The 25604-nt window shown below is 43.3% G+C and overlaps 3 protein-coding genes across 7 annotated transcripts; 2 read left to right on the top strand and 1 right to left on the bottom strand.

Moving 5' to 3' along the window:
- The first annotated feature begins 1108 nt into the window (after window positions 1–1108).
- Window positions 1109–4607, top strand: cipcb (CLOCK-interacting pacemaker b). Its single transcript, XM_080537352.1, has 4 exons — window positions 1109–1248; window positions 1833–2011; window positions 2150–2334; window positions 3043–4607. Exons 2-4 carry the CDS (start codon window positions 1903–1905, stop codon window positions 3958–3960), a joined length of 1212 nt encoding a protein of 403 aa, XP_080393478.1. The 5' UTR covers window positions 1109–1248; window positions 1833–1902; the 3' UTR covers window positions 3961–4607.
- Window positions 4608–7811: 3204 nt separating this feature from the next.
- On the top strand, window positions 7812–16336 carry znf410 (zinc finger protein 410). 4 transcript variants are annotated; one of them, XM_080542898.1, is made up of 12 exons: window positions 7812–7876; window positions 8179–8291; window positions 8398–8449; window positions 8971–9103; window positions 10827–11015; window positions 12669–12884; window positions 13299–13458; window positions 13589–13770; window positions 13871–13960; window positions 14254–14373; window positions 14651–14770; window positions 15074–16336. In XM_080542898.1, exons 3-12 carry the CDS (start codon window positions 8417–8419, stop codon window positions 15172–15174), a joined length of 1344 nt encoding a protein of 447 aa, XP_080399024.1. In that variant the 5' UTR covers window positions 7812–7876; window positions 8179–8291; window positions 8398–8416; the 3' UTR covers window positions 15175–16336. The 4 variants fall into 4 exon arrangements, with proteins under 4 accessions (XP_080399024.1, XP_080399025.1, XP_080399023.1 ...); XM_080542899.1 differs by having other exon boundaries at window positions 7813–7842; XM_080542897.1 differs by having other exon boundaries at window positions 7840–8291.
- On the bottom strand, window positions 16307–24578 carry LOC308168326 (ectonucleoside triphosphate diphosphohydrolase 5-like). 2 transcript variants are annotated; one of them, XM_080542876.1, is made up of 14 exons: window positions 24464–24578; window positions 23227–23567; window positions 22940–23019; window positions 22341–22484; window positions 21840–21915; window positions 21253–21288; window positions 20691–20779; window positions 20522–20601; window positions 19072–19133; window positions 18660–18761; window positions 17776–17919; window positions 17361–17417; window positions 16667–16782; window positions 16307–16425 (listed from the first exon to the last, which is right to left on the bottom strand). In XM_080542876.1, exons 2-14 carry the CDS (start codon window positions 23546–23548, stop codon window positions 16342–16344), a joined length of 1392 nt encoding a protein of 463 aa, XP_080399002.1. In that variant the 5' UTR covers window positions 23549–23567; window positions 24464–24578; the 3' UTR covers window positions 16307–16341. The 2 variants fall into 2 exon arrangements, with proteins under 2 accessions (XP_080399002.1, XP_080399001.1); XM_080542875.1 differs by having other exon boundaries at window positions 23227–23585; window positions 24464–24545.
- Between the last annotated feature and the right edge of the window lie 1026 nt (window positions 24579–25604).

Raw genomic sequence — 25604 nt, 5'->3', positions numbered from 1 at the left:
ATATGGACGAAGAAAAAGGGGACGCCCCAAAGAAACCTGGAGAAGAACCGTCGAGAGGGAGCGTGACATGCTGGGTCTAAGATCCTGGGAGGCGGCGGCTGCTGTGGCGAGGGACAGAGACCGGTGGCGTATACTCGTTGGAGGCCCTACTCTTCACACCCGAAGAAAAAGGACCTAAGTCAAGTAAGTCACCTTATTGAATCTCCAGGTAATGTATTTCTGACATCCATCACTTTTGCTGTCGTTAAGATACTTTATTTTTCTGTTTTGGTAGTCTGTCCAATGTGACAATTGCCCTCCTCCACCGGCCCTAGTTTTGGATCTAGCTTGCTGTTCATTATTTTCATGATAAAACGTCATAACATCTTCATATACAGGATAAATACTGATTAACAGTAGGCTACTTTGGCAAATGCCCATTGAACAGATTTATTTATTGTCCTATCTTAAGAAAACGAATGTAACTCTCATCTGGGGACTTACACGGCAAATCAAATGAAGAACTACACATCCCTGATGACAGGGAGATGACGTATGACTGCTCTGATGAATCAACCCCTATTTCATTAATTTTCTCTATATAACGACGTCGATCATTGATCGGCAATGACACTATATAATAGTTTGCCTAACTGGCCATCGGATTTGTGCTCCTAATATCTAAAAAGCACTACGGTTTTCTTATTTTATCGGATTAAAGTAGCAAAGACCAGAAATTCCCATTGACCGCCAGTCAAACTTCTACTCTTCTATCACCCAAAAAGGGGCGTGGACATTACGGGAGGGGAAAGTACCCGGATGCGTTGCCACACTTTTGGTGTTCGGTCACGTTTTTTGGCTCGGTACCAAAACATTGGCCAATAGGAAGGCACGAAATACTGGAAGTGGGTGGGATAAACGACCCAAAGACTGTGACGTATCCACGCTCAGTACACACGGACACGCCCCAGACTTCCAAATATGGATAAGTGAGCTACAAAGAATGTCAGGTCTCGTGTGTTTTCTTCTGCTTTTCACCGACTGAGAACATTGTTGATCTTTGGGAACACAATTCGGCCACGATTAAGGAAATCGAATCACATCGGATTATTCTTAGCATTCCGCTTTGCATGCGAGCTAGCTGTCAAGAGCTGTCAGGGGACACTGGGGACTAGTCCCGTGTACAGCACCGTGTACGGCGGTGTCCGTGTCTGGACAGCTCTACAACAACACGGCCACCGGAGGAGACACACTTCATCGGATCATAAGGTAGGACATGGCGTATGTTTTTGAGGTCTCAATTATGCATTGTCTCGTATTGTGTTTTAATCAATTAGCGAACGTGCTAAGATAACAATGTGTGTAGCGTAAAAAGGGGATTGGTAACGTTTGAACTAGCTAGCTTTATGCTTAGCTAGCTTTGTCTAGAAATATGACCTCTTTGCTGTTTTAGCAGTGCTACACGACATTAATTAGCTAGCCAGTTAGTACCATTTTAACTCGCGATCTAGCTAACAACAGTAACCCTCAGCCGGTCAGTATCGCTATCTGGCTATTATGTTGTTATAAAGGTCCAACAAAACAATAAAGCTGGCTCCCGCCCACATGTTAGGTAAACAACTGAGGGATGGGCTGGAGAAATGTAACCGCTCTCAATTTCATAGACAGAGCTATGGATGCAAGGATTGACCATGAGATCGAAATGATAGTTTTAACCATGTTTGAAGCTATACAGTGTTTGTTTATAATTGTATTTCACACAATGGAGAAAAACAAGCTTATATTTTGAGGTAAGACTGCTGATTTTGCTTAAATGGGTGACCGCTCTGAATATTTGATCTAATACTTTACAGATTGCCCTGCCAGTTGGATGTGCTGGTGTGGTCTGTGCTTGAGTAACAAGACTATTGGGAGAAGACAGAAATGACTAGCAAAAGGAAGGCAGAAGGCCACTCCAGGACCATGGGCAAACAGCGCACTATGAACTCTGGGGGTTCCAGAACTGAGTCGGAGAGGGACTCTGGATTCTCAGGTTAGTCTCTCAGTGATTTTCTTCCCCAACTCTGTACATGTCTCCTGCATTTAGCCTCCAGTAATATTTCTTTCCCAACCTTGTACACATTGCCTCAGTTTATCCTACACTGAACGTCTCGTCTTCTCCCACCTGCAGATGCGGGCTCTGAGCACCTGAGCACAGTGGACAAGACAGACTCTGAGGCTTCACGTCACTGTGTGGCTCAGCGAGGGTCTCAACACTCTGGCTCTGGGTGTCAGCCTTCTCAGCTGGCTGTAGTGGGGGGCACCTACCCCAGCATGTCCCCCATGATCATCATGAATAACATGCTCCTAAAGCAGGTAGGCCTACTCAAGACCTGACAAACTGATTGAGAGAGAGATCTCCTCATACTGTTCAGGTGTAGCTAAATATTCCAAAGTGGCTTCCTCTAGCCTCATCTGCACTGACTGGTCACGGGGGAAAGCAAATCGTAGTTGGCAAGGTAGCCACCATACTGCTTTCACCTGTTCTGAGTGTTCCGAACAGTGACTGAAGCTGAAGGAGAAGCTACTTTAGACCATTTAGATTCACTTGTCAGTTACATCTGCTGACTAGAGGACAAGCTCCAGTCCAGGCTTTCACACTCTGCTCCCACGTTTATGAGTTTTGAAATGAGCTGAAATGTTTCGTCCTGAGTCCTGACATTGTTGTTACAGGCCTAGCGCACCGACCTTGTTGCGGGCAGCGCTGACATATAGAAGTATGCGAGCTTACAGCAGCAGGGTGGGAGTGAAAGACGCTTTGCTGAAGCAACGGAAAACAATGCAAATGCAAAACACAACGTTAAGAGTTATTTTTATATTTATTATTTTCAGTTTGTTATGAAACTGTAGTGGGACAAATTAGACTCTGGCGGACACTCTAGGTAATCAATGGGAAACACTAAGGTGTGAAAGACATTGGTCAATCTGGTTTTATTTTCTGTCAATCTTCATCGCATAGTATGCAACATTTACAGTATTGTTATTGTGGGATTAACCTGTGTGTATTGTGACACGTCTCTCTAGCCTCGTCCAGCTGTAGAGGTGGTTCAGCCGGTGGTCCAGCAGCCTCAGGTGGTCTTCCTCCAGCCGGTGATCTCTCACCCAACCCCCTCCGTTATCAAGGATGGTTCAGCCAAATGTCGGCGCCCCAAGAAGTACCTCCCCATCCTCAAGTCGTACCCCAGAATAGCCCCCCACCCTGGGGACAGCTCCAGCTCCTCAGGGCGAGGGAGTTCTTCCTCCTCTTCCTCAGGCTCTGAGAGGGGCAGCAGTTCAGCCTCTAGCCTCCGGGAGCGCCATCATCATAGAGACAAGCCGCATAAGAGGCACCTGTCTGGCAGCTCTTGTAGCTCTGGCGTTACCGTCCCCAGTCTCACTCCTTTTCCTCTCAGCTCTCTGTCTCCCCCGCCCCAGCAGCGGCTCACTCTCGCCGTTACAGACTCCAGCGCTTGCAGCAGCCCTGCAAAGGAAAGGCCCTCCCCAGCTGTCAGCAGATCAGAGTTGTTAACCCCTTCACCCTCCCCCACCCCGTCCTCAACCCCGTCACACCAGAACGAGAACCCCAACCACAAGAGCCAAGCCCTCTCCCTTCCACAGCCTGACGACATCAGCAACGATGACAGCTCCCAAGGCGACAGTAACCAGGGAGACAGTGACTCGGGATGCCATAACAAGAGGAAGCGGTTCTGCAACACGTACAACATCCTGAACAAGTCGGGCCTGTTGGACATCGCCCTCAGGACCAAAGAGCTGCTCCGACAGAACCGCCGCAGCCAGGCCGAACTGGACCGGCTCCGGGAGCACACCAGCCTCTTCCTCCAGACTCTACAGACAGGAGATACTAGCATCTGGCCTAAGTTGCAGGCCACCCTCCAGGAGGATAACAGAGAGAAAGAGAGTGAGAAAGAGAATGTTTCTCAGAGTACTTTACAGGCAGACTAGCCCTAGCATAAGAGCAGACTAATCCTTTACACTTAGATGGGTAGGGCTTGAAGTGGGGGGAGGCTGAAACAGCTGGACCATAAATAATGTGGCCCACAATGCTCCATCTCACGCAGACCAGTTAGTCTGACCTATATTATCGCTCTCGCTCTCTGTCTTTACACACACACACACACAGACTATTTGCTTCCCTTTTACACCAGGCCAGGGTGAGCTGGAGGTTCCATCTCTTCTGCGGTCCCCAGCCGAGCTAGACCGCTTCCACTCAAACCATCTCCCTCAGAAGTCCCGTCCTCTGAGGGACTCCCATGTGCTGTGTTTCACAGATAAGCTTGTTGCTGCTCTTTAATCTTGATGTGCCCACCAACAGACATTTTAACCAAGGCATGGTGGGTTCACATAAAGCATGCAGAGTACAACGTCTTTTAATTGTACTTTTCAAAGCATGGCATTGCTCAATGGTTGGGGAGAGTTCTAAGAACCTCGGCTGGTACTGCTCAAATGAAATACACAATCTAATAAAAAAATCTCTTTATGATGTATCTGAAATATCTACTTAGGTTAACCTAAGTTTCAGCTCATGAATTCTGTTACACTGTGCTTCTAACATTAGGATTGTCAGTTTGGTCATGGGAGAGATTCCTGATGATGACATAAAAGAAATTCAGTAACAAAAAGCACAATAATCAAGACTGCTTCATTTTCGGTCGTCACACACAGAAAACCGTTATGCCTCGGTATGTTTGGGACTCGTGCTTTGTCTTTATTACAGTATGTACATACACAAGAATCTGATGCCTACGTGTCGTTAGAATTTCTGCTGTATTTCAATTATGCTTTTTCATGTGTATTATTTCATGTTCTATAGAACCATATTCTCTTAGCATTCCTACCATGCTTATGGCAGCTCTAGTTAACTTAACAGCTTTAACTGAGATTGTGGCCATTTACTTGTGACTACTTTTACCACCTTACCAAATGTAGCATACGTTTTGAGGTTTGAAGTTTTACCTCCCTTTGCTCAAGTCGCTAGATGATGAATCTGTTTTCTGGTATTCTTTTTTCATTGAACTAAACTGACAGAAATTCCCCAAAATACATTTAGCTAATTTCATCAAAGCATTTCACTGGGCAGATCTTTACTTTATTCAAAAAACGAACACTGAGAAACCCAAAGATGTGCAGCGGTCACTAATGTAGAGTGGGCAGAATTATTTGTCGTTTTTTTACCATCTGTAGAATTGTCAACTACTTTTGTATGTGCACTCAACTATTTGGAATTTAATTCCGGAGCAATGTATACTAATTCTTTTTTACCGAGGCAGCTAAGACGATTCATTTAACTTGCATAGCTTTTTTTCTAAAGGGATGTCTTTTTTATTTGTATATACACTCACCGGCCACTTTATTAGGTATACCTTTTCAACTGCACGTTAACGCAAATATCTAATCACCTCAACGCATTTAGGCATGTAGACATGGTCAAGACCATCTGCTGAAGTTCAAACCAAGCACCAGAATGGGAAAGAAATGTGATTTAAGTCACGTTGAACGTGGCATGGGTGTTGGTGCCAGACGGGCTGTTTTGAGTATTTCAGAAAGTGCTGATCTACTGGGATTTTCCTGCACAACCATCTCTAGAGGTAACAGAGAACAGTCAGAAAAAGAGAGAAAATCCAATGAGCAGCAGTTCTCTGGGCGAAAATACTGGTGGTTGTGTAATGGTGTGGGGGATATTTTCTTGGCACAAATCTTCAGCAACTGTGATATTTTAATGTCAATATGGACCAAAGCACCTTGTTGAATCTGCCACAAATAATTAAGGCAATTCTGAAGGCAAAAGAGGGGGTCCAACCCAGTACTAGCAAGGTGTGCCTAATAAAGTGGCCGGTGAGTGTATATCAGTCTGTCAATATAGTATATCAGTCTGTCAATTTAGTCAATGTACATTTGATTAGAAATAACAGCTTGTTTACTGTTACTCAATGGCAGATATAAGAGATATTTATACTTTGAATTAATGCCTTCAATTTGAAAATAAATGATGTGGGAAGTTACTTCCAAGTACAGTAAGACACAACCGATGATGTGACAAATCATCTGGTTATTTTATTTACATCCATGAGTTTGTAATAGATTTAGCAACATATCTCTGTGTTCTGTGTGGTTGTTTAAGGCCTTATTTAGGCATCTGACTTTTATGGTGAAGATTAACTTTTGTTTAGTTCACTTACAAGGACAACTGTCAGGACAACTTGTACATTTTATTTTGGCCTGCATAGAAGCAGCAAAAGGTTTGTGCCTCAGATGACAGAAATAAAGAGGATGATATCATTTTTGCTTTACAGCCTAAATTAATAGTAGAGCTTGATTCATCTGGTAATGTATGGGTTTGTACAGTCATTATGACTGAATGACTAGGTGAAAGAGCACACCAACTGAGCATTGTTATCCATAATATTCTACAGTAGAATACAATCTAGAAGTCTATAATGCTGTCTCGTAAGGAGTTATCAACTTAGGAAAGCCATGGGAATTTCTCAAAGTGCATAGCACCTGTATTTATTACCACAGGTGAATGTCTGTGTGAATTTCTTATTTAGTAATGAATACATTTTCTAAGGCTTGACTCAAATTGGGAGTCTTATATTTAAATGATGGCAGCTGTTTTGCATCATTGGTATGCTGCCTTCTCATCTCAAAGACAGATTGTGTGTTGATACTTCCAGTAGGGAAGCGATAGTAACCAACTAATAATTTACATTTCTGAACAGCCCAAATTTATTTTTCTGTACCAATTGTTTTTATTCTTTGAATTAAACACTTTTGAGAAATACAAATGGGTATGTTTATGAGTGGATGGAGGATGAAACACTGTTGTGCAGCTGTTCAAATCAGTTGATGTTTCTGTCTGTGGTGCTTGCTTAATAAATCTGGCTCCAAAGAACATGGTCTGTGTGGTGTTACAACCTCATATGGGATCTGGGGATACAGGATGGAACAATAAGATAAAGCTGGGGGGACAAGAACAAGAGGAGATGGGAGAATAGAAATAAAACAAGATTTATTGTATAAGGATAACAAAAACAGGTGTCTGTGAAACTCTTTAACTAAAAACTACTCTATAAAAAATGAGTGAATGAATAATTGAATATGTATATAAAGGATAAAGTAAATTAGAAAGCTAGCCAAGTAATAAACAGTTAACAATGAAACAAGAGTGAAACAATTAACCTAAACTTTAGTTAAAGTGACTCAAAACACAAGGCTAACAAACACACTCCCTCTGCAAGGAGTCAAAATCATACACACTACAAGTAATAGCAACACAGTGACCCAACCAGTAGCTTAAGCTAACAAGCAAGCAACACACAGCACACGATGGTGGTAGCTTGAGCTAACTAGTAACAAACACACAGAAAGATACTACAGCAGAACACACAGTAACAGACTAAAGTTTTTATACACACACACACACACACACACACAAATATGATATATTTCAGAAGTTTAAGAAGATTAATCCCTTATGAATCTATTCTACAATGTCAGGACACACACTATAAGATGTTTTATTGTGACATTTGATTCTGCTTGAAATATCTGGTCGTATACTAGTAACATATCCCCCTCCCAAATTTCGTTGTATGGTACCTGTACTATATCAATGACAATAAAGACCATTCATTCATTCATTCATATCAGTATATTTGGCATTACAGCGCTTCTAACAATGTTCACATTGCAAGTTGCAACCACCAGATGACAGTAATCAACTGCTGTATTTTGACAAAAAACAAAAGCTAAAAAACGCGGATGTATGTGGCCGTCATTTGTCACTCTGGAGTTTCCGTAGAACAGGAAAAGCTTTACTGCTATTTGGTATTTGACACATTTCTCTTGTTTAAAAAAGAAGGTAGCTAAACATTTGAAAGTAACCGTTTGTGATTCGTTTCGTGTCGTGGTTTATCAGAGCATTGATAGTAGTAAACATGTGGAATATTATGAAGCTCATAAGGACCTAATTAACTAAATACACCAGCTGCTACCAGCTAGCTAGCTAGCTAGCTAACAACAACAAACTCGGCACCACAGTTAAATCTAATTTCAGATAATTTTTTGGGGATGAAAAACTAAATCTACCATAGCATACCTACACTATTTGTGTTTTTAAACGGATATGTGTGTATATATGAAGCTCCTTTCATTACATTGTAGCTAACTGATGAAGATATGGAAGTCTCTCTCATGTGCTGTTGAAAGCGAGATGTGGACTCCCACGCAGAACCTGTGACCAACTGGGCATCTCTGAATTAGCAGCTCGGTTTGAGGTAAGTGGCTGTCTGGCTGATGACACATCTTTGTCGAGTAATGTGCTTATACAGTGACATCTCACCTCAGCTCAGTCTGATGCATAATTGCACCTTTCCCCTGCAGATCTCTCAAGGTGTAACCCATGCTTTCTGATGAGCTTGACTCCAAACCTGAGGTAATTGTACACACACTAGTCACAACACACCCTAATAACATGGTGATGTCTTCCTTAATAGTGGCAGTTCACCCTAATGAATACCAGAGAACACCGTTCACTCTCTCCTGCTGCACTTCCTGACTCTCACATATTCCTTCCCGCTCCTCTTTCTCTCTCTCTCTCTCTCTCTCTCTCTCTGTCTCAGACTGTTGACAAACATCAAGTCTATACAGACAAGTCTTTATCAAACACTGAATATACAGTACAGTATAGCATCAACTTTGGGATATCTTCTTGTTTCTCGCGTAGCAGAGTCTTGGGGGCCAGATCGCTGCCTGTCTCTGTTGTCCGTCTGACTATCTCTCATCTCTCATCTCTCATCTCTCATCTCTCTCTCTCTCTCTCTCTCTCTCTCTCTCTCTCTCTCTCTCTCTCTCTCTCTCTCTCCCCCTCTCTCTCTCTCTCTTTTCTCTGTCTCGTCTCTTCTGTGTATACTCTCTTTCACACTTGCCCACCCTCCTCCCTCTTCTACTCTCCAGCTGCTGGTTCAGTTTGTGCAGAACGCGTCCATCCCTCTAGGGCAGGGTCTGGAGGACTCTGAGCCCAAACACACCTGCCTGCCTCTGCTGGCCCCCACCGAGAACTCCCTGTGCAGCCCACTGGAGCTAACAGGTTAGCCAGCATTGAATAACATTTTAACAAAGACTGCCACTCTCACTTTTACTTGCTAATACAGTGGTTCTCAACTGGTCTTAACTTGGGACCCTCATTTTCCCATGGTCATTAAGTCGTGACCCACTTTTATAGAATTCATACCAAGCAAATGTATTTCTCAAAAATGGGCTAGTAAACACTTACACAATGTCATCATGTCATTGTCACTTTGTCATTGTCATTGTCATTGTCACAACAAAAACAAAACAAAAAATGTACATAGAGCACATTACTCTAGCAGTAGCAAACTGATCCTGATTAATAAACTGATGAGTATGAACATCACAACTGCGTGCTGCTGATCCTGGTGAATATGAATAAAATGAGCATCATAACTACATATTTGTGTTTACACAAATGTGTTTACAGTGAGAATTCTTTTCAGGGCATTTTTGCTAAAGTGCTTCTAAAGTGTTTTTTTCTGAGTGGGGAAGTCCCACTCATATTTGTCTTTTTATTGATAGAGACAGTAGAGATTTTGACAGGAAGGAGGAGAGAGAGAGAGAGAGAGAGAGAGAGAGAGAGAGAGAGAGAGAGAGAGAGAGAGAGAGAGAGAGAGAGAGAGAGAGAGAGAGAGAGAGAGAGAGAGAGAGAGAGAGAGAGAGAGAGAGAGAGAGAGAGAGAGAGAGAGAGAGAGAGAGAGAGAGAGAGAGAGAGAGAGAGAGAGAGAGAGAGAGAGAGAGAGAGAGAGAGAGAGAGAGAGAGAGAGAGAGAGAGAGAGAGAGAGAGAGAGAGAGAGAGAGAGAGAGAGAGAGAGAGAGAGAGAGAGAGAGAGAGAGAGAGAGAGAGAGAGAAGGGATGACATGTAGCATATGTCCGCGGCCAGAATCGAACCGGGAACCCTGCGGTTACACGGTCGTAGCTTCGCTACGCCACTTAAGCGTCCCGCATAGACACTTTTAATGTGTTGAGGTGCACGAACACATCAGCAAGATACGCAACTCAGACAGATTTCGTTGTCAAACAGCTCAGTATAAGGCGAGTTATAGTCTGAAAGGAAGGCTGCGATTTCTGTTCTAAGTTCGTAAAGGCATGACACATTTCCCCCTCGATAGCCAGCGAACCTCAGAGTAATACAACACCTATACATGCTATGAGAGCCACACACTGGGAGTTCAGTCCCTTTTTATCATCAATGTAAATCCATATGTGACAGCAGCTGGTGTTTTGTAGCAGTAGCCGTTTTTTACATCCTCTGGACCAAATTTGCACTTAGCTACTGCTCGAATGACAAGTGACAGGCAAAGTTAATGTTGCCATGGCAATGGCTAGCCTCTTTCACACGTCTGTCAAAATAGAAGTCTGACATCAGAAAGCTAAACACTAGCACTATTTTTGGCTTCTCTAGTGTTAAAATAGTTTTTTTTGCTTTTTTTACTTTTGGGTGGCGACCCACCAGTTGAGAAGCACTGTACTAGTAGATTCACTTTGGAAGCAGAAATAATGTGTGCAGTGTTTTAGGACTAAATGACTTTTCCACTGCCCAGCATTACTTCACATTGTGGACGTAATTGCCTTTGTCAAGAAGCCATCATCTAACACTGTCAGTACTACAGTAAGACCTAAAGTAATTTAGATACAGTAAGGAGCAGGCATTATAATGCATTGCTGCTTATAAAGTGGGGTCCAGTACACAATCCTTGTACTAGGTGTTGAACCTGTGCTCTGATTGGTTCCTCAGATGGTGGTCTCAGCCATGCATCTGCGAGGTCGCCATCCCTGTCAGAGTTTGGGGGTGCAGAGCGAAGCCCCCTGGTGGTCCAGACACACCCCCTCCCCCACAGCCCCCCCAGCTCCCCACCTGTCCTCCACGACCTGCAGAAGTCTGACAGCAACAGCACCTCCTACGTCCTGCTTAACCTCGCCAAAGGTACAGGACCCCCTTCCCTCTGTGCATGCCTGTTTTATTCTCTGAGTTGTGTGTTGTAATGTGATTATGTATGTTGATATGTGTTTTTTAGTTTACTTCAAATGTACAGTTTAATGACATGTAGCCTATGCTGTTAGTGAATTACTTGGAATTAATTAATTGTGTTACTATTTCAAATGAATACTATTACCTGGAGCCACCACTTGAAATGTTCTTTAACAGTCTCATATCAATAATCCGAAGGGTATTCTAAAATATCTTTGTAAATTGTTCTCAGAGCCACCATTTGTCAAAGCAAAAGAAGACAACACTTCTTTATAGAAGTTTATTGCTAAGTTAAGACAAACAAGATAATAAGCAATGGAATGCATGATTGATTGAAGTGTAAGTGTCAAACATAGAAAGAATGGAAGATTGGAAAAACGTTGCCTGGTCTGATGAGTCTCGATTTCTGCTGCAACTTTCAGATGGTAGGGTCAATTTGGCGTAAACAACAAGAAAGCATGGATCCATCCTGCCATGCATCAACGGTTCAGGCTGCTGGTGGTGGTGTAATGCCACGTTTAAAGTCACTTAAATCACCTTTCTTTCCCATTCTGATGCTTGGTTTGATCTTCAGCAGATCGTCTTGACCAACATGCCTAAATGCAATTGGTTACTGCTATGTGATTGGCTGATTACATATTTGCGTTAACGAGCAGTTGAAAAGCTGTACCTAATGAAGTGGCCAGTGAGTTGTTTCCAATATTTACACTTTCTGAGTGGATCAGCTCCAAGGCTGAGGCAGGCTTTGCATTGCAGGGAGTGGTGGTGGTGGCGGATCAGGCTTTGGGTTGCTATGAGTCCAGCAACTCCCTTTGGCATGGCGTCTGATTGATGGCTCTCTTTCTGGGGTAGAGGGCAGACAGTGTGGCCAGGCTGCAGTAATGACTCTTCCTCAGAAGGCTGAAGTTAGTTCCACCACCAGTGATGGTCTTTGGAGTTCGTTGTGCTCCACCGGGTCAGGGATAAGCATCAGAACCAGACGGTCGGTCTGTTCTTCTTTCGTGCAGAGAGCCCGTACCTGGTTTGGGTTCCCTTGTCAGGAAAGCAGAAGACCCAGAACAGGAACACTCACATTAGTTTGTTTGGTCTCAGATTGCCTTGTGTGATCTTGTATGATAACCATCCCTCAAAGTTCAGTCAGGACTTAATACTCCTCCATCCCTGCAGGAGTGTGGCGTGGTCGAGTTGAGCTTCGGTCGATGGGATTGGTTGAAGAAGTGTGTGTGTGTGTGTGTGTGTGTGTGTGTGTGTGTGTGTGTGTGTGTCACATATCACAGTTTATATTTCTCTCGTTTAGATTGATCATCTTCCATATAACACCATACACTGTGTAATCACCAAACCAACTGTACAATGACTTATGAAACGTTTCATATTACAACACTTCGAGTTAATAATTAACATGCAGTTAATTATTTAACTCATGTAAAACAGTAGAATTTATTATGAATGAAATATAGTAACACATAACCTGCATTGTTTCTGAGGAGATGACTATCATCAATCCTGTTGTACATGTACTGAGTTTGGACAAGGACTCTCTCTGATTCTTTCCTTCTCACATCCCTCCCTCCCTTCCTTCCTCCTTCCCTTCCTTCCTCCCTCCAGGACTAGCAACCTCCTCAGAACCCCTGATCTTCTCTGCAGATGGAGCTGAGGAGTTGGAGGACGAGGTGGTCTCGTCAGGGGACTGTGGGGCGGATGGCAGTGCCCCCTGGTACTTGAGGGTACAGGAGCTAGCACACGACAGCCTGATTGCCGCCACACGGGCGCAACTGGCCAAGGATGCCAAGGCCAGCATCGATGCTAGGACTAACACCAACAGTAACGCTATACGTTTTGTCTTCCTTTTCCTGTGTTTCCGTAAACTCCAGGGTTGAAACTCCACTGATGAAAACAATAGAGTAACTATCTTTGATCGCCAATGACATTATTGTTAAAAGCAAAAGCGTTATTATGTTACTCTTTTATTTTTTAATAAAAAATAAATAAATACATTTCAAGCTCTACATTGTTAAAAAAAAACACTGGAAACCTTGAACTTTTCTATTCTCAACGGTGGCAGTGTCTCCTTATTTAATTTCCACTTCTCCCTGGTGCTGAATTGATCAATTTACCTCCCAAAATAATATTTTCACGAATATAAAAAAAAACACTGATACCCTAAAAGGCTGGAGCTGAATACTGCAGCATGATGACATCATCATCGTCTTCATCGCTCTCTGTTGTGTTGCCTAGGCGACCACCTCCCCAGCTTTCCGTCAGAGGGGGGGAAGAAGGAGCACCCGACGCGGACCAACCGCACACTGTCCAAGCAGATCCTCCGCTGCTCCTTCGAGGGCTGTTATAGGACCTTCACCTGGCCAGCCCACCTCAAGTACCATCTGAAAACACACAGGTAAGAACACACCCGTGGCAACCCACCTGACAACACACCCTTAGTACATGCCTCATACCACCTCAAAACACACAAATACGACACTGGTGCATCCTGTAAAAAAAACAAAACAAACCTGTATATATGTTAGGAACGACCGTACGTTCCGGTGTGGCGCAGAGGGTTGTGGGAAAAGCTTCTATGTACTGCAGAGGCTGCAGGTCCACATGAGAACTCACAACGGAGACAAACCTTTCATCTGTAAGGAGAAGAACTGTGGCAAGAAATTCACCACCGCCGGCAACCTCAAGAACCACAAACGCACACACACAGGTGAGAGACGGGAAGGCTTCTTAATGTGCACACGCAAACTAGATTCGATTGGGCACTGTATAGTAGTACAACTGTGTGTGTGTGGGGGGGGTCTCTGTAGGTGAGAAGCCCTTCCTGTGTGAAGCAGATGGCTGTGGGCGTTCCTTCGCTGAGTACTCCAGTCTACGGAAACACATGCTCGTACACTCAGGTGGGTGCAGTACTCTTCACGAGATGAGGGGCGTGGACAAAAAGTGGGACTTAATTGACCCCAATCGCAGTATCTCCACAGTAGCCTATAAACACACCCGTACTTTCTTCGCCAAGGTTTTTTTCCCCCATAGTCGATCGTTCAATCAAACTTTACACATTTCGTTTAAGAGTGTGGTTAAATAGTGTAATGCCTGGGAAAGACGCAGTGGTTGCAACATTCTCTCTAATTCAGGCGTGTAATCGTTGTTGTGTGGTGTAATGTTGCTGTGTGTGTGTGTGTGTGTGTGTCAGGGGAAAAGCCTCACCAGTGTGGGATCTGTGGGAAGACCTTCTCCCAGAGTGGCAGCAGGAACGTCCACATGAGGAAGAGACATGGAGAGGAGGTGCTCAGCAACGGGGGGGGGGATGCAGGTAACACACATACACACACATACACACACACACGACACGACACGACACACACACACACACACACACACACACACACACACACACCAGTCTTAAGTGGCCACTTGTCCTTCCTTTCATCTGCATTAAAAGAACACAATAGAATCACTTGCAGAAGCCATTTAAAATGCACTCAGACTCAACAGGGTGTCCAATGGCTTTGTTAGTCATAAAAGTAGTGATGAGGAAACTGTCTGTGATGTCTCGTCACTGTTGAACTGGTATCTATCTTCTCTGTCAGGAGAAGCACTGACACACAGCAGTCTACTGGAGGCTGACGAGGCGGCCGGCGATAACATGGTCACCATGACGACAGGGGTGGAGCCCATCAATCTCCACCATGCCATGTTGAGAGCACAAGGTACGCTCACACACACGCAGAACTACAATGCCCTACAATGTGCTTTTGAATCCCACGGTACAACCGTAAACCGTGGATTAATTTGGGGATGGTTTAACGGTATAACAAATTGGAAACTGCCCAACCCCTACTCACGCCACCACATACTACCCCAGCCTAACTAACCAAAATGACTTCTATGCATTCAATGAAATGGGGAACACATTCAGGGAAATATCAGTCATTCCATGACCAACTTCAGTCCCTCATCTCCCTTACTCTCCTTTTAACGTATGTCTTCCATTCCTCTGTTTGTCTTTCCAGGTTCTGCTGACTCTGTGGTGGTTCTCTCTCAACAACATGACCTGGTGACCATGACAACCGCAAGCCACGCATATGGAGAAGATGTTGTGGCCTTGTTGTAGCAGTCCGTTTGTCAAATCACACCCTGTCCCCCGTGTCGTACACTACTTCTGACTACTCTGCCAGATAGGGCTTTGGTCAGAACAGGTGCACTACTGTGCGTGGGGAACGTGATGTCATGTTAGATTCACCAGTCTCTGTAAATAGATGAATCATCCATAGTCAGCCCTGTAGATACTTGTAATTAGCAGCCGATGATGGTTTATTTTGGTAAATGAAAAAGAAAACAGTGTCATGTCATTGGGCTTGTACAAACAACTTCTTTTTTCCTGTAGTTTATAAATGAGGCAATATCAAACGACTTCCAAAGAAATAGTGACACTGGTATAAAAAACAAAAGCATCATGTTTTAATAAAACAAAGTATGTCAATGTATAGATTCCTGAATGTGTCACTTACTGAATTAATTGTGTGGGTATGTCTATAATGTTGTGATCTTCCTTTTGTAAAAAAAGAAATACATGATTTGGCCTAATTGCTTATTTTCAGTAGCTGACACAAAAACAACCATTAGAGCAGAATAACAACATATGTTCTATTTTTGTACTCATGGCCCAACATTAGTAAACAGGAATTTACTTTCAACTTTCTTTTGCAATTCAAACAAAGGGACAATATGTCAGTAGTTAAAGGCACATTTAATGTATAATGAAGCTAGATTCAAGTGGTCCGAGTGATGTTGAATTGAAGGACTCATGTGGACTCAGTAACAACTTTGTGGAGGTTCAGCCTCCATACCAGCCCCGTGTTTCAGCAGTCATCTCCATCAGGTCATAGAAACAGTAATGCCTACACCTACTATGCATATCATTTTTACGGGGACTGCTCCATTTTCTCACAGCTGTAACATACTGTGAACACAATCTAACTACATGTATGTATGGGACCAGCCATTTTAAGTCTTAAATGAGACAAAACTATCAACACAATTAAAATTCTAGGCAAAAGAAAAGAAATAAATTGTTGTCAAAGTGGCAAGTCATTGCTGAAAGACATCCAAGGCCCACTTCAGAGATTAGCTACACGCCCTAAGAAATATTTCAACACCTGCTCCCTGGAGTAGCCTGATAAGGTGGTAGTGGTGATTTCTCTGTACATTTCTTGTTAAGCACCGACTATCAGTGGTTTTTCCTTCTCCCTGTGTCCTCTCGTGGCCTGCCTCAGCTTTCTCAGTGGATCTTCAGGTTCTGGAAGTGGTTGAACGTGGCGCCTAAAGCCCAGCTGGTTTCTACGTTGTTCACCTTCTTAGTCAGCTAGTATGAGAGAGAGACACACACACACAAAATCAGTCTTTATGCCTTTTGTATTTATTTGAATAAACATGTGTTTGGCAAAAAAAAAATTGACATTGATTTTGTAAACTTAGTCACCTAAAAGCAGTATTGTAGCCACATGATGGTGTTATGCTAACCTCTCATATAGTACTGTATCAATGTGTTCCATCACCCTCACTAGAGCAGAGCTACAGCATGTCATAATGACCACCAGTCTCACCTGTAACACTGTGCTGTCCTTGAAGCCAAAGCCATCCTTCAGCAGGCAAGTGATGTAGGTCATGTCCATGCACAGGAAGGGGCTGACGGGTCGGTACTTAGACATCTTGTTGCACACTGAGAAGAAATGAGAGACATCATGGCCCTGTCAGAATAGGTCATGTAATTGTATAGCAGTGTTCACAAATCCAACCTTCTCAGATAGAAGAAGAAGAAGATTCCATTGTTTTTGTCATTGCAGAGTACAAGTACTGAGACAACAAAATGTAGTATTCTTGCTCTGGGCACAGGGTCAGCAATAGTCAGCACCCCTGGAACAATAGGGGTTAACTGCCTTGCTCAAGGGCACAACAGCAGTGATAGGTACCTTAGATATGATGCCAGCAACCCTCCAGTCACCAGCTCACATCTGGCTCCCTCCTGAGGCAGGGATGCAACCAGCGACCTTCCGATTGCTGGCCGGCCTCTCTAACCTCTAGGCTACTTACTCAACTACATACTCAAACACTGGTATGTGTTCCTTCCAATTAGGAATGATGGGAGGATGCACTTTGGTATTTCATATTTTTCAGATCAGTAGACAAGAAGAAGGGTAGGAACTCATGGCTGTTGAGATGCGGCCCATCTCTCAAGTACACAGGGGAGCCAAGTCTATAGCAGTAATGACGCATGGCCATGACTCGGGCCTGCCTCACCCTCTTTAGCTCTCTTCTTGAAGTCTCCCACCTGCAGCCTGCCTCCTTGAGCTCCGTCTGAAACAGCACCAAATGGGGGTCATATGCCTTTCATCAAAAGCACTGTCTTCACTCAGTATCATTATAATGAGAGCGGGTCTACAAACACATTTTCATCACACTAATAATAGAGACTGTGCCCTTTCCCACCAGTCTTAGCAAACAGAGCCATTTTTCTAATAACGACACACCCATTCACTCATTATACCACGTATTAGTCAGTCAGTGATGACTCATAGTTCCTTGCCCAGCATGAGAGCACATCTCATTCAAGGTCTGTGTAATTATACGAGGGCCGTGTGTGCGTGTGTGTAATTATATCGAATGTGTGTGTGCGTGCGTAGGTGCGTGCGTGCGTGCGTGCCTCATCCCTCACCGATAAGGCCTGAGTCCACTGCTCTGTCAAAGTAATAAGAGAAAGCGTAGAAGACACTGCTGTCTTTGAGCTCGTAGGGCTGGTGCACGACCCCCTTCACGACCTTGAGTACCTCCTGGTAGCAGAGTTTGTACCCTGCGTAACCTAGGGTGAAACCAGAGAGAGGGTATTAGCAATGACTCACAGGTCCATGGGAAATGTCCTGAAGCTTTGCATTATTATCTTTTTTAATCCTGGGCTGAATCCCAAATTTCGTTGTTTGGTACCTGTACTGTAGCAATGACAATAAAGTCCATTCATTCATTCATTCATTCATTCATTCATTCATTCAATCCACATCCTATGCTTTCAAACTTGCTGCGATATCTCTGGGGCACAACAATGACCCAAAACATACGGCCAATGCAACAAAGGAGTGGCTGAAGAAGACGCACATTAAGGTCATGGAGTGGCCTAGCCAGTCTCCAGACTTTAATCCTATAGAAAATCTGTGGAGGGAGCTGAAGCTTCCAGTTGCCAAGCGACAGCCTCCAAACCTTAAGGATTTGGAGAGGATCTGCAAAGAGGACTGGACCAAAATCCCACCTGAGATGTGCGCAAACCTGGTGACCAACTACAAGAAACGTCTGACCTCTGTGCTTGCCAACAAGGGTTTCTCCACCAAGTTGTAAGTCGTGTTTTGCTACGGGATCAAATACTTATTTCCCTCGATCAAATGCAAATCAATTTATTACTTTTATATAATGTGTTTTTCTGGATTTTCTTGTTGATATTCAGTCTCACACTGTTAAAATAAACCTACCATTAAAATTATAGACTGTTCATTTCTTTGTTAGTGGGCAGACTCACACACCTTATCTATATTAAATGTTTATGGGTCTCACCATCTGGAATCCCACTGACTGTGTAGGTGAGCCCTCCAAAGCTCCACTCCTCCTTGAATTTCTTGGGTAGGCAGGAGCTTTTGAAGACCCTCCATTCCAATCCTGTGAAACAGAACATATCAGAGAACAGTCTCTTAAATGTTGTTGATCGGCTGGGTGAGTCCACACACCTGGGGGGTATTCCATCAACGTCACTAAAGGAAGATCCGGTCTCGCGAGACTTAAACCAAAATAAGCCAAGATTTTCCGTTAATTGATAGAATACCCCCCAGGTCCTAAATACTCACTTCCTCAATCAGACTTCAATTTAAGACGCAAGGCAAGGATAATCTCTACTAGTATTATCATTGCTAAAACCTTAAAATCTAACTATACTATATCCAATTCTGATGATGCACTTAATTTGGTGTACCTTCTGCCCCCAAAGCTCCCAGGGTTGCCAGGCGACCGGCCATCAGCCCATTTCCCAGGTAGCTGAGGGAAGTCATAGTACAGTTACAACTTCAAAGTCACAGAATGGCCCAGTTGTTCAAAACCTTTAATCTGGAACAGAGTAACTGATCTGGAGCCAGATAGACCTGATCCTGGATAGAAAAAAAGAATCGAAGAATAGATCATTCTGATCCAGATTAAAAGTTTTGAACAACTGGGCCCAGGTGACATCACCTGAAGAGGGGAGGCTGGTGGAGGTAGACATTTTTATTTTTTATTTATTTTATTTTATTATTATTGGTCATTGGTTTTAACCATCATTATTACAATCAACATAACACCTTTCTTAAAGAAAATAAACAAGTTCTTCCGTAATTCACATTTAGAAATCAGAGGATTTCATGCATTACAATGAACCCGTCCTCTGATTTCTGTCTCCACCAGCCTCGCCTGACTGAAGTAGGCCACACAAACCCATAAGTCTACACACACAGATGACTAAACAAACAGATGATGTTCTCATGATGGAGAGTTTCTTGTTGTTGTACTGAAAATAGCTGTGATAACTAGGTCAATGCTCCAAACACTGGTCTCATTTGATGTCTAAGTGTAACACCACTTGGTTTATTTTGGAGCCAATTAAAACACTGTACATGGAAGAGGTTACGCAGTATTTGGGTCATATTGAATTATTCTAAAACAACTTAATGACAGCAACCCAGAACAGGGGTGTCAAAGTGGAAACTGGCCTGTCGGGTGCTCCAACCAGGCAGTGGGTGATTTGCACAAAAAATGTATTTGTTAAGGTTAGATCAGCTTTGAAATGGGAAGATTAAGTTCTATCAGAAAGCAGTGCTTGTATAATGTCATTCACTCCCCTGACATGAGAAAAAAATTAAAATAAAGAAGAAAGTTAGGACTCTACTCTTCTAGCTATTTATTGAACTTAAAAACATATATACAGTATATAACTGTGTACAGACTATTATTATTGCTTATAATGGTATATTTGTTAAATCGTTATGATCGTATCGTTATTTTTCCAACTTTCATATGCCCACAGATAAACCCATATTGAAAATAAGGCATTAGTCTGATTTCGAGTAGTGTGCTGTAACAAGGTAATATTGAGCTCTGCGGAAATGAGGCATAGGCTGAGTATAGGATACTGTAATATTGAGCATTGTAATAATATGAGGTGAGCACAGCAGTGGATATTCGTTTAGTTTTACTAACCAATATATTACTTCTTACGGCCCGTGTGAGGTTGCATTTGGTCCAATACATCCCGCGACCAAAACTAGTTTGACCCCCCCTGACTTGATCAATGTAGCCACTTACTACAGTGGAATTAGATCAATTAGATCTGTCAATACTGCAGCAGTCTATTAGGGTGAACTGTGTATACTTTTTGTGAACAGCTTAGTTACCTGTGAGTGTATAATTCATAGGTCGAGTTGAACATGTCAAATCTGGCAATGTAGTCAGCAGGAGCACTTTCAATGGTTTTCTGCGCAGGAAAAAAAGTGAATCATTCTAGGCACGCATATACACACTGTATGAACACAATGTCTAGTGCAGAGACTTCAGGATACTAACCCTGGAGTTTGGAAGGAAGCTGATTTGAGTTGATCCTCCACCCAAATCCAGGATCCCCACCGTCTTCTTGGTCTGTGCATACAGGTGACCTAAAAAAGCATTTCTCATTTGAACTAACATCATCGAGAGCTTGCACTGAAGCAGACAAGATAAAAATCAGTCACACTTTAGATGCTATCTTCAATGGGAGGGTTTGGCATAGGCACTGTAACCAGGTGTGTGAAATCTCACAATCCTCTTCAATTCCCCTGTGGCTGCTGTACAAATCCAGGTTCCCTCCTGATGAACAGGGAGTTTATAAAGTGACACCATAGTGATTTCAGCTGTTACCATGTTGCTACTGTACACACAGTACCTGACCCCCACAACCATGTCCATTGGAAAAATGGACTGTGCACTAACCAACATACAAACCATTCTGTCCTGTACCAAAAGAAGGAAAGAGACACCTTCTATGAGGTGATTCATGCTCCACCGTGCTAGCCAGGGTTTCAGCTCAGGAAATGATCACCTACATGAAAATGTGTTGGACTGTCATAACATGCCAAAAGGGTAGCCTCACCTGTCAAAAAGTTGATAGTTACCCAGGCCAGGATTCCTACATGAAACAGATAATAAAGAGTAGAAATAGGAAAGAGTCATTCAAGCGTAATTGAGATACATCCTTTTTTTTTCAACAATGACTCACAGTAGATTATAGGTAGTGCAGTGTTTCTCATACATAGTCCGCAGCGAACCCATAACAAACTTACATGCGTAGATACCAGTTTAAGCGTGCGTGGTGTGTGTGTGACATTTCAAAGACAGGGTAGAAATGCTGACAAATCAATTATCCCATTCACCTCATAATTACACCTTTCTGAGTTGTAACCGAAACAGCAGCCAAAAACAACATCGCTTTTTCCTAGAGCGTCATCACAACAGATCGAGATAATCTCAATTTTGAAGAATGCTTCCAGAAAACCGTTACCGCTCAAATGAAAAAACAACAACAACTGCTTAGCAAGCTAAAGAAGGGAGACAGATGGATGCCACAGAGAGAGTTGTGATGAAACATCACGACAGACGAGACAGAGATCTCTGATAAACGGTTTGGTCTGAGGTTTTGACTGAGCCATGGGTGGGGGGGATGAGGGGGGCTGACGTTACCTTCGTTGGTGCCGTTCATGATGCTGACGCTGTCGTCTGGCACGAAGAATGGAGATTCGTCGAACACGTCCTGAACCTAGGGGAGGGGTGTGGATGCAAAAATTACACAATAGGACCCAATGTATCATTATCTCCTCTAGTGGTTCCATACCCTACTAAGCAGTGTCCTATACCAGAGATGCCCTATTCTCCTACACTGTTCCCCCAATAGCACAATAAGCGGTGCCTTACCTTACTAAAAGTGTTCTCTAGGCACCCTATCCACTCAGCTCATCAGGCAATACCCCTTATCTAAAAGTGCCCCTGGCCCTCTTGTAGAGTTTAATCCACAACTCTCTAACCTCACTAAGAAGTGCCGAACACTATTGAAAGTGCTCTCTATAAAACAAGCGGTGAACAGCTATCTGATCTGGAAGCGGCCCCAGCTGAAATGGAAACGCTCTATCCGCTCGATAAGTGCCTTATCTCCGACAGACGTTATCTCCCTGAGCCGTACGCTACCTGGTGCAGCAGAGCCTGGGCCTTCTCTGGAGGCAGCAGCCTGAGTCCAGCTGTGGCTCGGAGGACCAACGGGGTCCTCTTCCACTCCAGACGAGGGACCGTCTTCTTCACCACCTTCAACAGCATCCTCACTGTATGCCCGCCCTGGGGTGATGAAGATGTAGCCAAAACTGTTCAATTGTTTTTTTTTCTCTCCACGGAATACATGACAAGAAAGTTGGATAGCAGCACATGCATAAACCCCCGACAACCCTTGAGGACTGTTTGTGCGGGACGCAGCTGTCGAAGCTTCCTTTTAGCTTCTTGGAGGGAAAACTCCTAACTGAAATTGAAATCCCAGGATTAGACAGCGACTCCCAGTTCCTTACAGAAGTAGCATCGGTTGTGCTGGCACACACAGCGTGTTTAGAGTAGTCTATCAAACTTTTTCGGGTTAGATTGTGATAATTCAATAGAATCAAACCCTTAAGTGGTTTGAGTTCAGGTGAATGAAAAACAATTGTGTGTACAGTAGGACATGTTATTAACCCATTCAGTACATCTATGTTGTAACAAAACATGCAATGTATTGAACCAACAATAACAGCCAATGAATTTACCATTTCAGGCTTGTCAGCATACGCTGATAAACCAGGCTTTATGGAATGGAACATCTCGTTATCCAAAACAGGCAACTCATCTGAAAGATAAAAGGTGTGCACGAAACATCAAAGACAATGTCCAAGGCTACATTGAGCAAATTTCATTTCATCTACAATGTGCACTGATCATTCTTTTATCCCTCTTTTGTCATGTTTTCAGTTTGTTCTTTTTACACCTCATTATGCTGTGCACACAGTACATGTTTTGAGTGAGGGGAACAGACAAGAGTTCAGTACAACCTCACCAGAGTCTTTCTCGATAAAGGTGTAGACGTGGATGCGTGTTCCCGTGCTCCCCGCATCGAACATCGCCCCGTAGAAGATGCGACTAGAGTTGGCCGGCCGGCTCAAGCTGGGGAGGATCATGTTCCCCCACCTGGTTGTGAAGTCCAGTCCAGAGTCCTTCACCTGGGCATGGGTCAGACCAGCGTCCTTCCCCTGGGCATGGGTCAGACCTGCCACCTTCACCTGGGCATGGGTCAGACCTGCCACCTTCACCTGGGCATGGGTCAGACCTGCCACCGCCAGCAGGACCACCACAGAGAGGAAAGGAGTCTGAAGAGCCATCTTCAACCTGGAGAATGAGCTGAAAAAGAGAGTCTCTCTGATGGATAGGAACAAAGAAAGATGAACTTCGCTGAACACCTGGATATATGAACGAACTAAACAAACGAGTGAAAGTAGACTACGGAAGTTATACATAGACGAGATCTAGGAGAGATCTGAAGGATGTACAGTACTACACAGATCCTAAGAACACGAGATGACAGACAGACGATCCCCAAGAGGCAACAAGCCAGAGAAGCAAACTGAAACAATCCCATGCAGTTATGTACCTCGACCGCCCCCTGAATTAGCCATGCGCCAACCAGAGAATATCCATGTCACTTGTTATCTCTTTCACCGCAACAAGGGCTGTTAAGGACAGGGACGGTAGCCAAATCAACTTTTATGGGGATTTCACAGAAATCAAGCAACAGTCTAATTCTTGAACATTCACTCACGTCAAGACTATCCTGTTGTCTTGCAACGTAAATGCCCAAACCCATTTATCTATATGAAAAACCCATTGTTATCAATTCATCAACATGTTGCTTCCTTTTAGCATGGTACCGACATAATCCAATAACATAACAACACAATATATGCATGCGAAACCCGTTGCAAAACTACCATATTACTTGTGAGACAAAGGGAGTAGTGTGTGTCTGTGTGAGTTGGTCTATCCTCCTGTTCCAAAGGGATGTGAACCTAATTCAGATTGGCAGGGATATGATCAGTCTCTTACGCCACTAACAACTATACATGTCTCTCTCTCTCTCTGTTAATATTTCTTGGAATTCAATAATTCATTAAGTTCACAATTCATTGAATTAATTACACTACTACCAACAATTTCAACTGTTGACATAACTTAAAAAGTAAATTAAAGTGGAGCTAGCTAGCGTAGCTTGACTATTCTTGTTATCACACAACACTTACCATTTGATAGATCACTAGCTAGTACTTTAGCAAACTATTCTCTCGCAGTGAATTGTTCAAATAAACTAACTGTGCAAAATGTATCATCATTATAGACAATACATTTGTTGTCACATACGCTGCCTAGCATGCCTGATAGTTTATCACAGCTGAGGGTATTCCATCAAAGTCGTTAAATGAAAATTCGCGAGACTTATGAGAATCAGCCTGGATATTTTATAAGTCCCGCGAGATTTATCGAAATAACCCCAGATTTTCCTATAGCGACGTTGATGGAATACCCCCCTGCAGGGCATACGTCATCAACGTTATGGTAAACGTCAACTCACGTGGCCATAGTCGAATGTAGCCGCAAAGTAAGCACCGAATTAAACATTCTTGTTTGGATACAATCAGAGATACAATGTTGTTTCAATAGCCCACATTAAGGCAATCAATACTGACTATGTAAATACAGAGCGTTATGTTCTGACAAAGAACATGCTGAAACATACGAAATGAACAGCCCACAAGACCAATCCTCAGCATGATCCATGCAGCCAAGATGACCATGTAATCATGTTTGTGCCAGTAGAGGCATATTTCTAATGCTAGGATTTGCAACAAGTCTTTTGGTCTGTGATGTCAAAACAGAGGAATTTCCTTGACAGCGAAATGCCAGGCATTACAGCATCACGGTGCCTTAACAGCCTGTGGGAGATTGAGAGGATTACAGCCTGGAGTCTATTGGTTGCTGACTCAGAGTCATGAGTCTTTATTACTTTTTAATTAAGACTTTCTTTGATATTGAATCCACACATTATAACAGCACAGATAGAGATAACAGATTACATCTTGGTGCACTTGTTGCTCACCATAATGAAGCTGTTATCAACAGTAATGTGGAATGTGAAAAAATGTTCTCATCTACATTTGCAGGTCTTAAAACTATTGCCGTTTTTTGTTGGCAAAATTGCTAGCATAGGCAATGTTAATCTATGCTGTTTTGTCATAAAACAAACATGTATTGTCAATCAATTTAACACTGTTGATGATAGTACTTCAGCAAGTGTGATACGCACGAGTGTTAGATCCAAATTACCTCTGCTACACAAGCAACAGCAAAGTAGTTTCAAACTGTTTGCCAGGGCTTGTGCTAAAG

This window comes from Nansenia antarctica, assembly GCF_963989245.1.
Source record: "Nansenia antarctica genome assembly, chromosome: 1".
NCBI lineage: Eukaryota > Metazoa > Chordata > Actinopteri > Argentiniformes > Microstomatidae > Nansenia > Nansenia antarctica.
This window is presented reverse-complemented; position numbering and strand designations above follow the sequence as displayed.

Coding starts and splice junctions, on each gene's coding strand:
- cipcb (XM_080537352.1), top strand. CDS start 1,903: ATGACTAGCAAAAGGAAGGCAGAAGGCCACTCCAGGACCATGGGCAAA. Junction 2,012..2,149: donor GAGGGACTCTGGATTCTCAG/GTTAGTCTCTCA, acceptor TCCCACCTGCAG/ATGCGGGCTCTGAGCACCTG. Junction 2,335..3,042: donor ATAACATGCTCCTAAAGCAG/GTAGGCCTACTC, acceptor ACGTCTCTCTAG/CCTCGTCCAGCTGTAGAGGT.
- znf410 (XM_080542898.1), top strand. CDS start 8,417: ATGCTTTCTGATGAGCTTGACTCCAAACCTGAG. Junction 14,374..14,650: donor CAACGGGGGGGGGGATGCAG/GTAACACACATA, acceptor CTTCTCTGTCAG/GAGAAGCACTGACACACAGC. Junction 14,771..15,073: donor TGCCATGTTGAGAGCACAAG/GTACGCTCACAC, acceptor TTGTCTTTCCAG/GTTCTGCTGACTCTGTGGTG.
- LOC308168326 (XM_080542876.1), bottom strand. CDS start 23,548: ATGGCTCTTCAGACTCCTTTCCTCTCTGTGGTGGTCCTGCTGGCGGTG. Junction 20,602..20,690: donor GCTTCCTTCCAAACTCCAGG/GTTAGTATCCTG, acceptor TTTCCTGCGCAG/AAAACCATTGAAAGTGCTCC. Junction 16,783..17,360: donor CAAGAAGAGAGCTAAAGAGG/GTGAGGCAGGCC, acceptor ATTTCTTCTCAG/TGTGCAACAAGATGTCTAAG.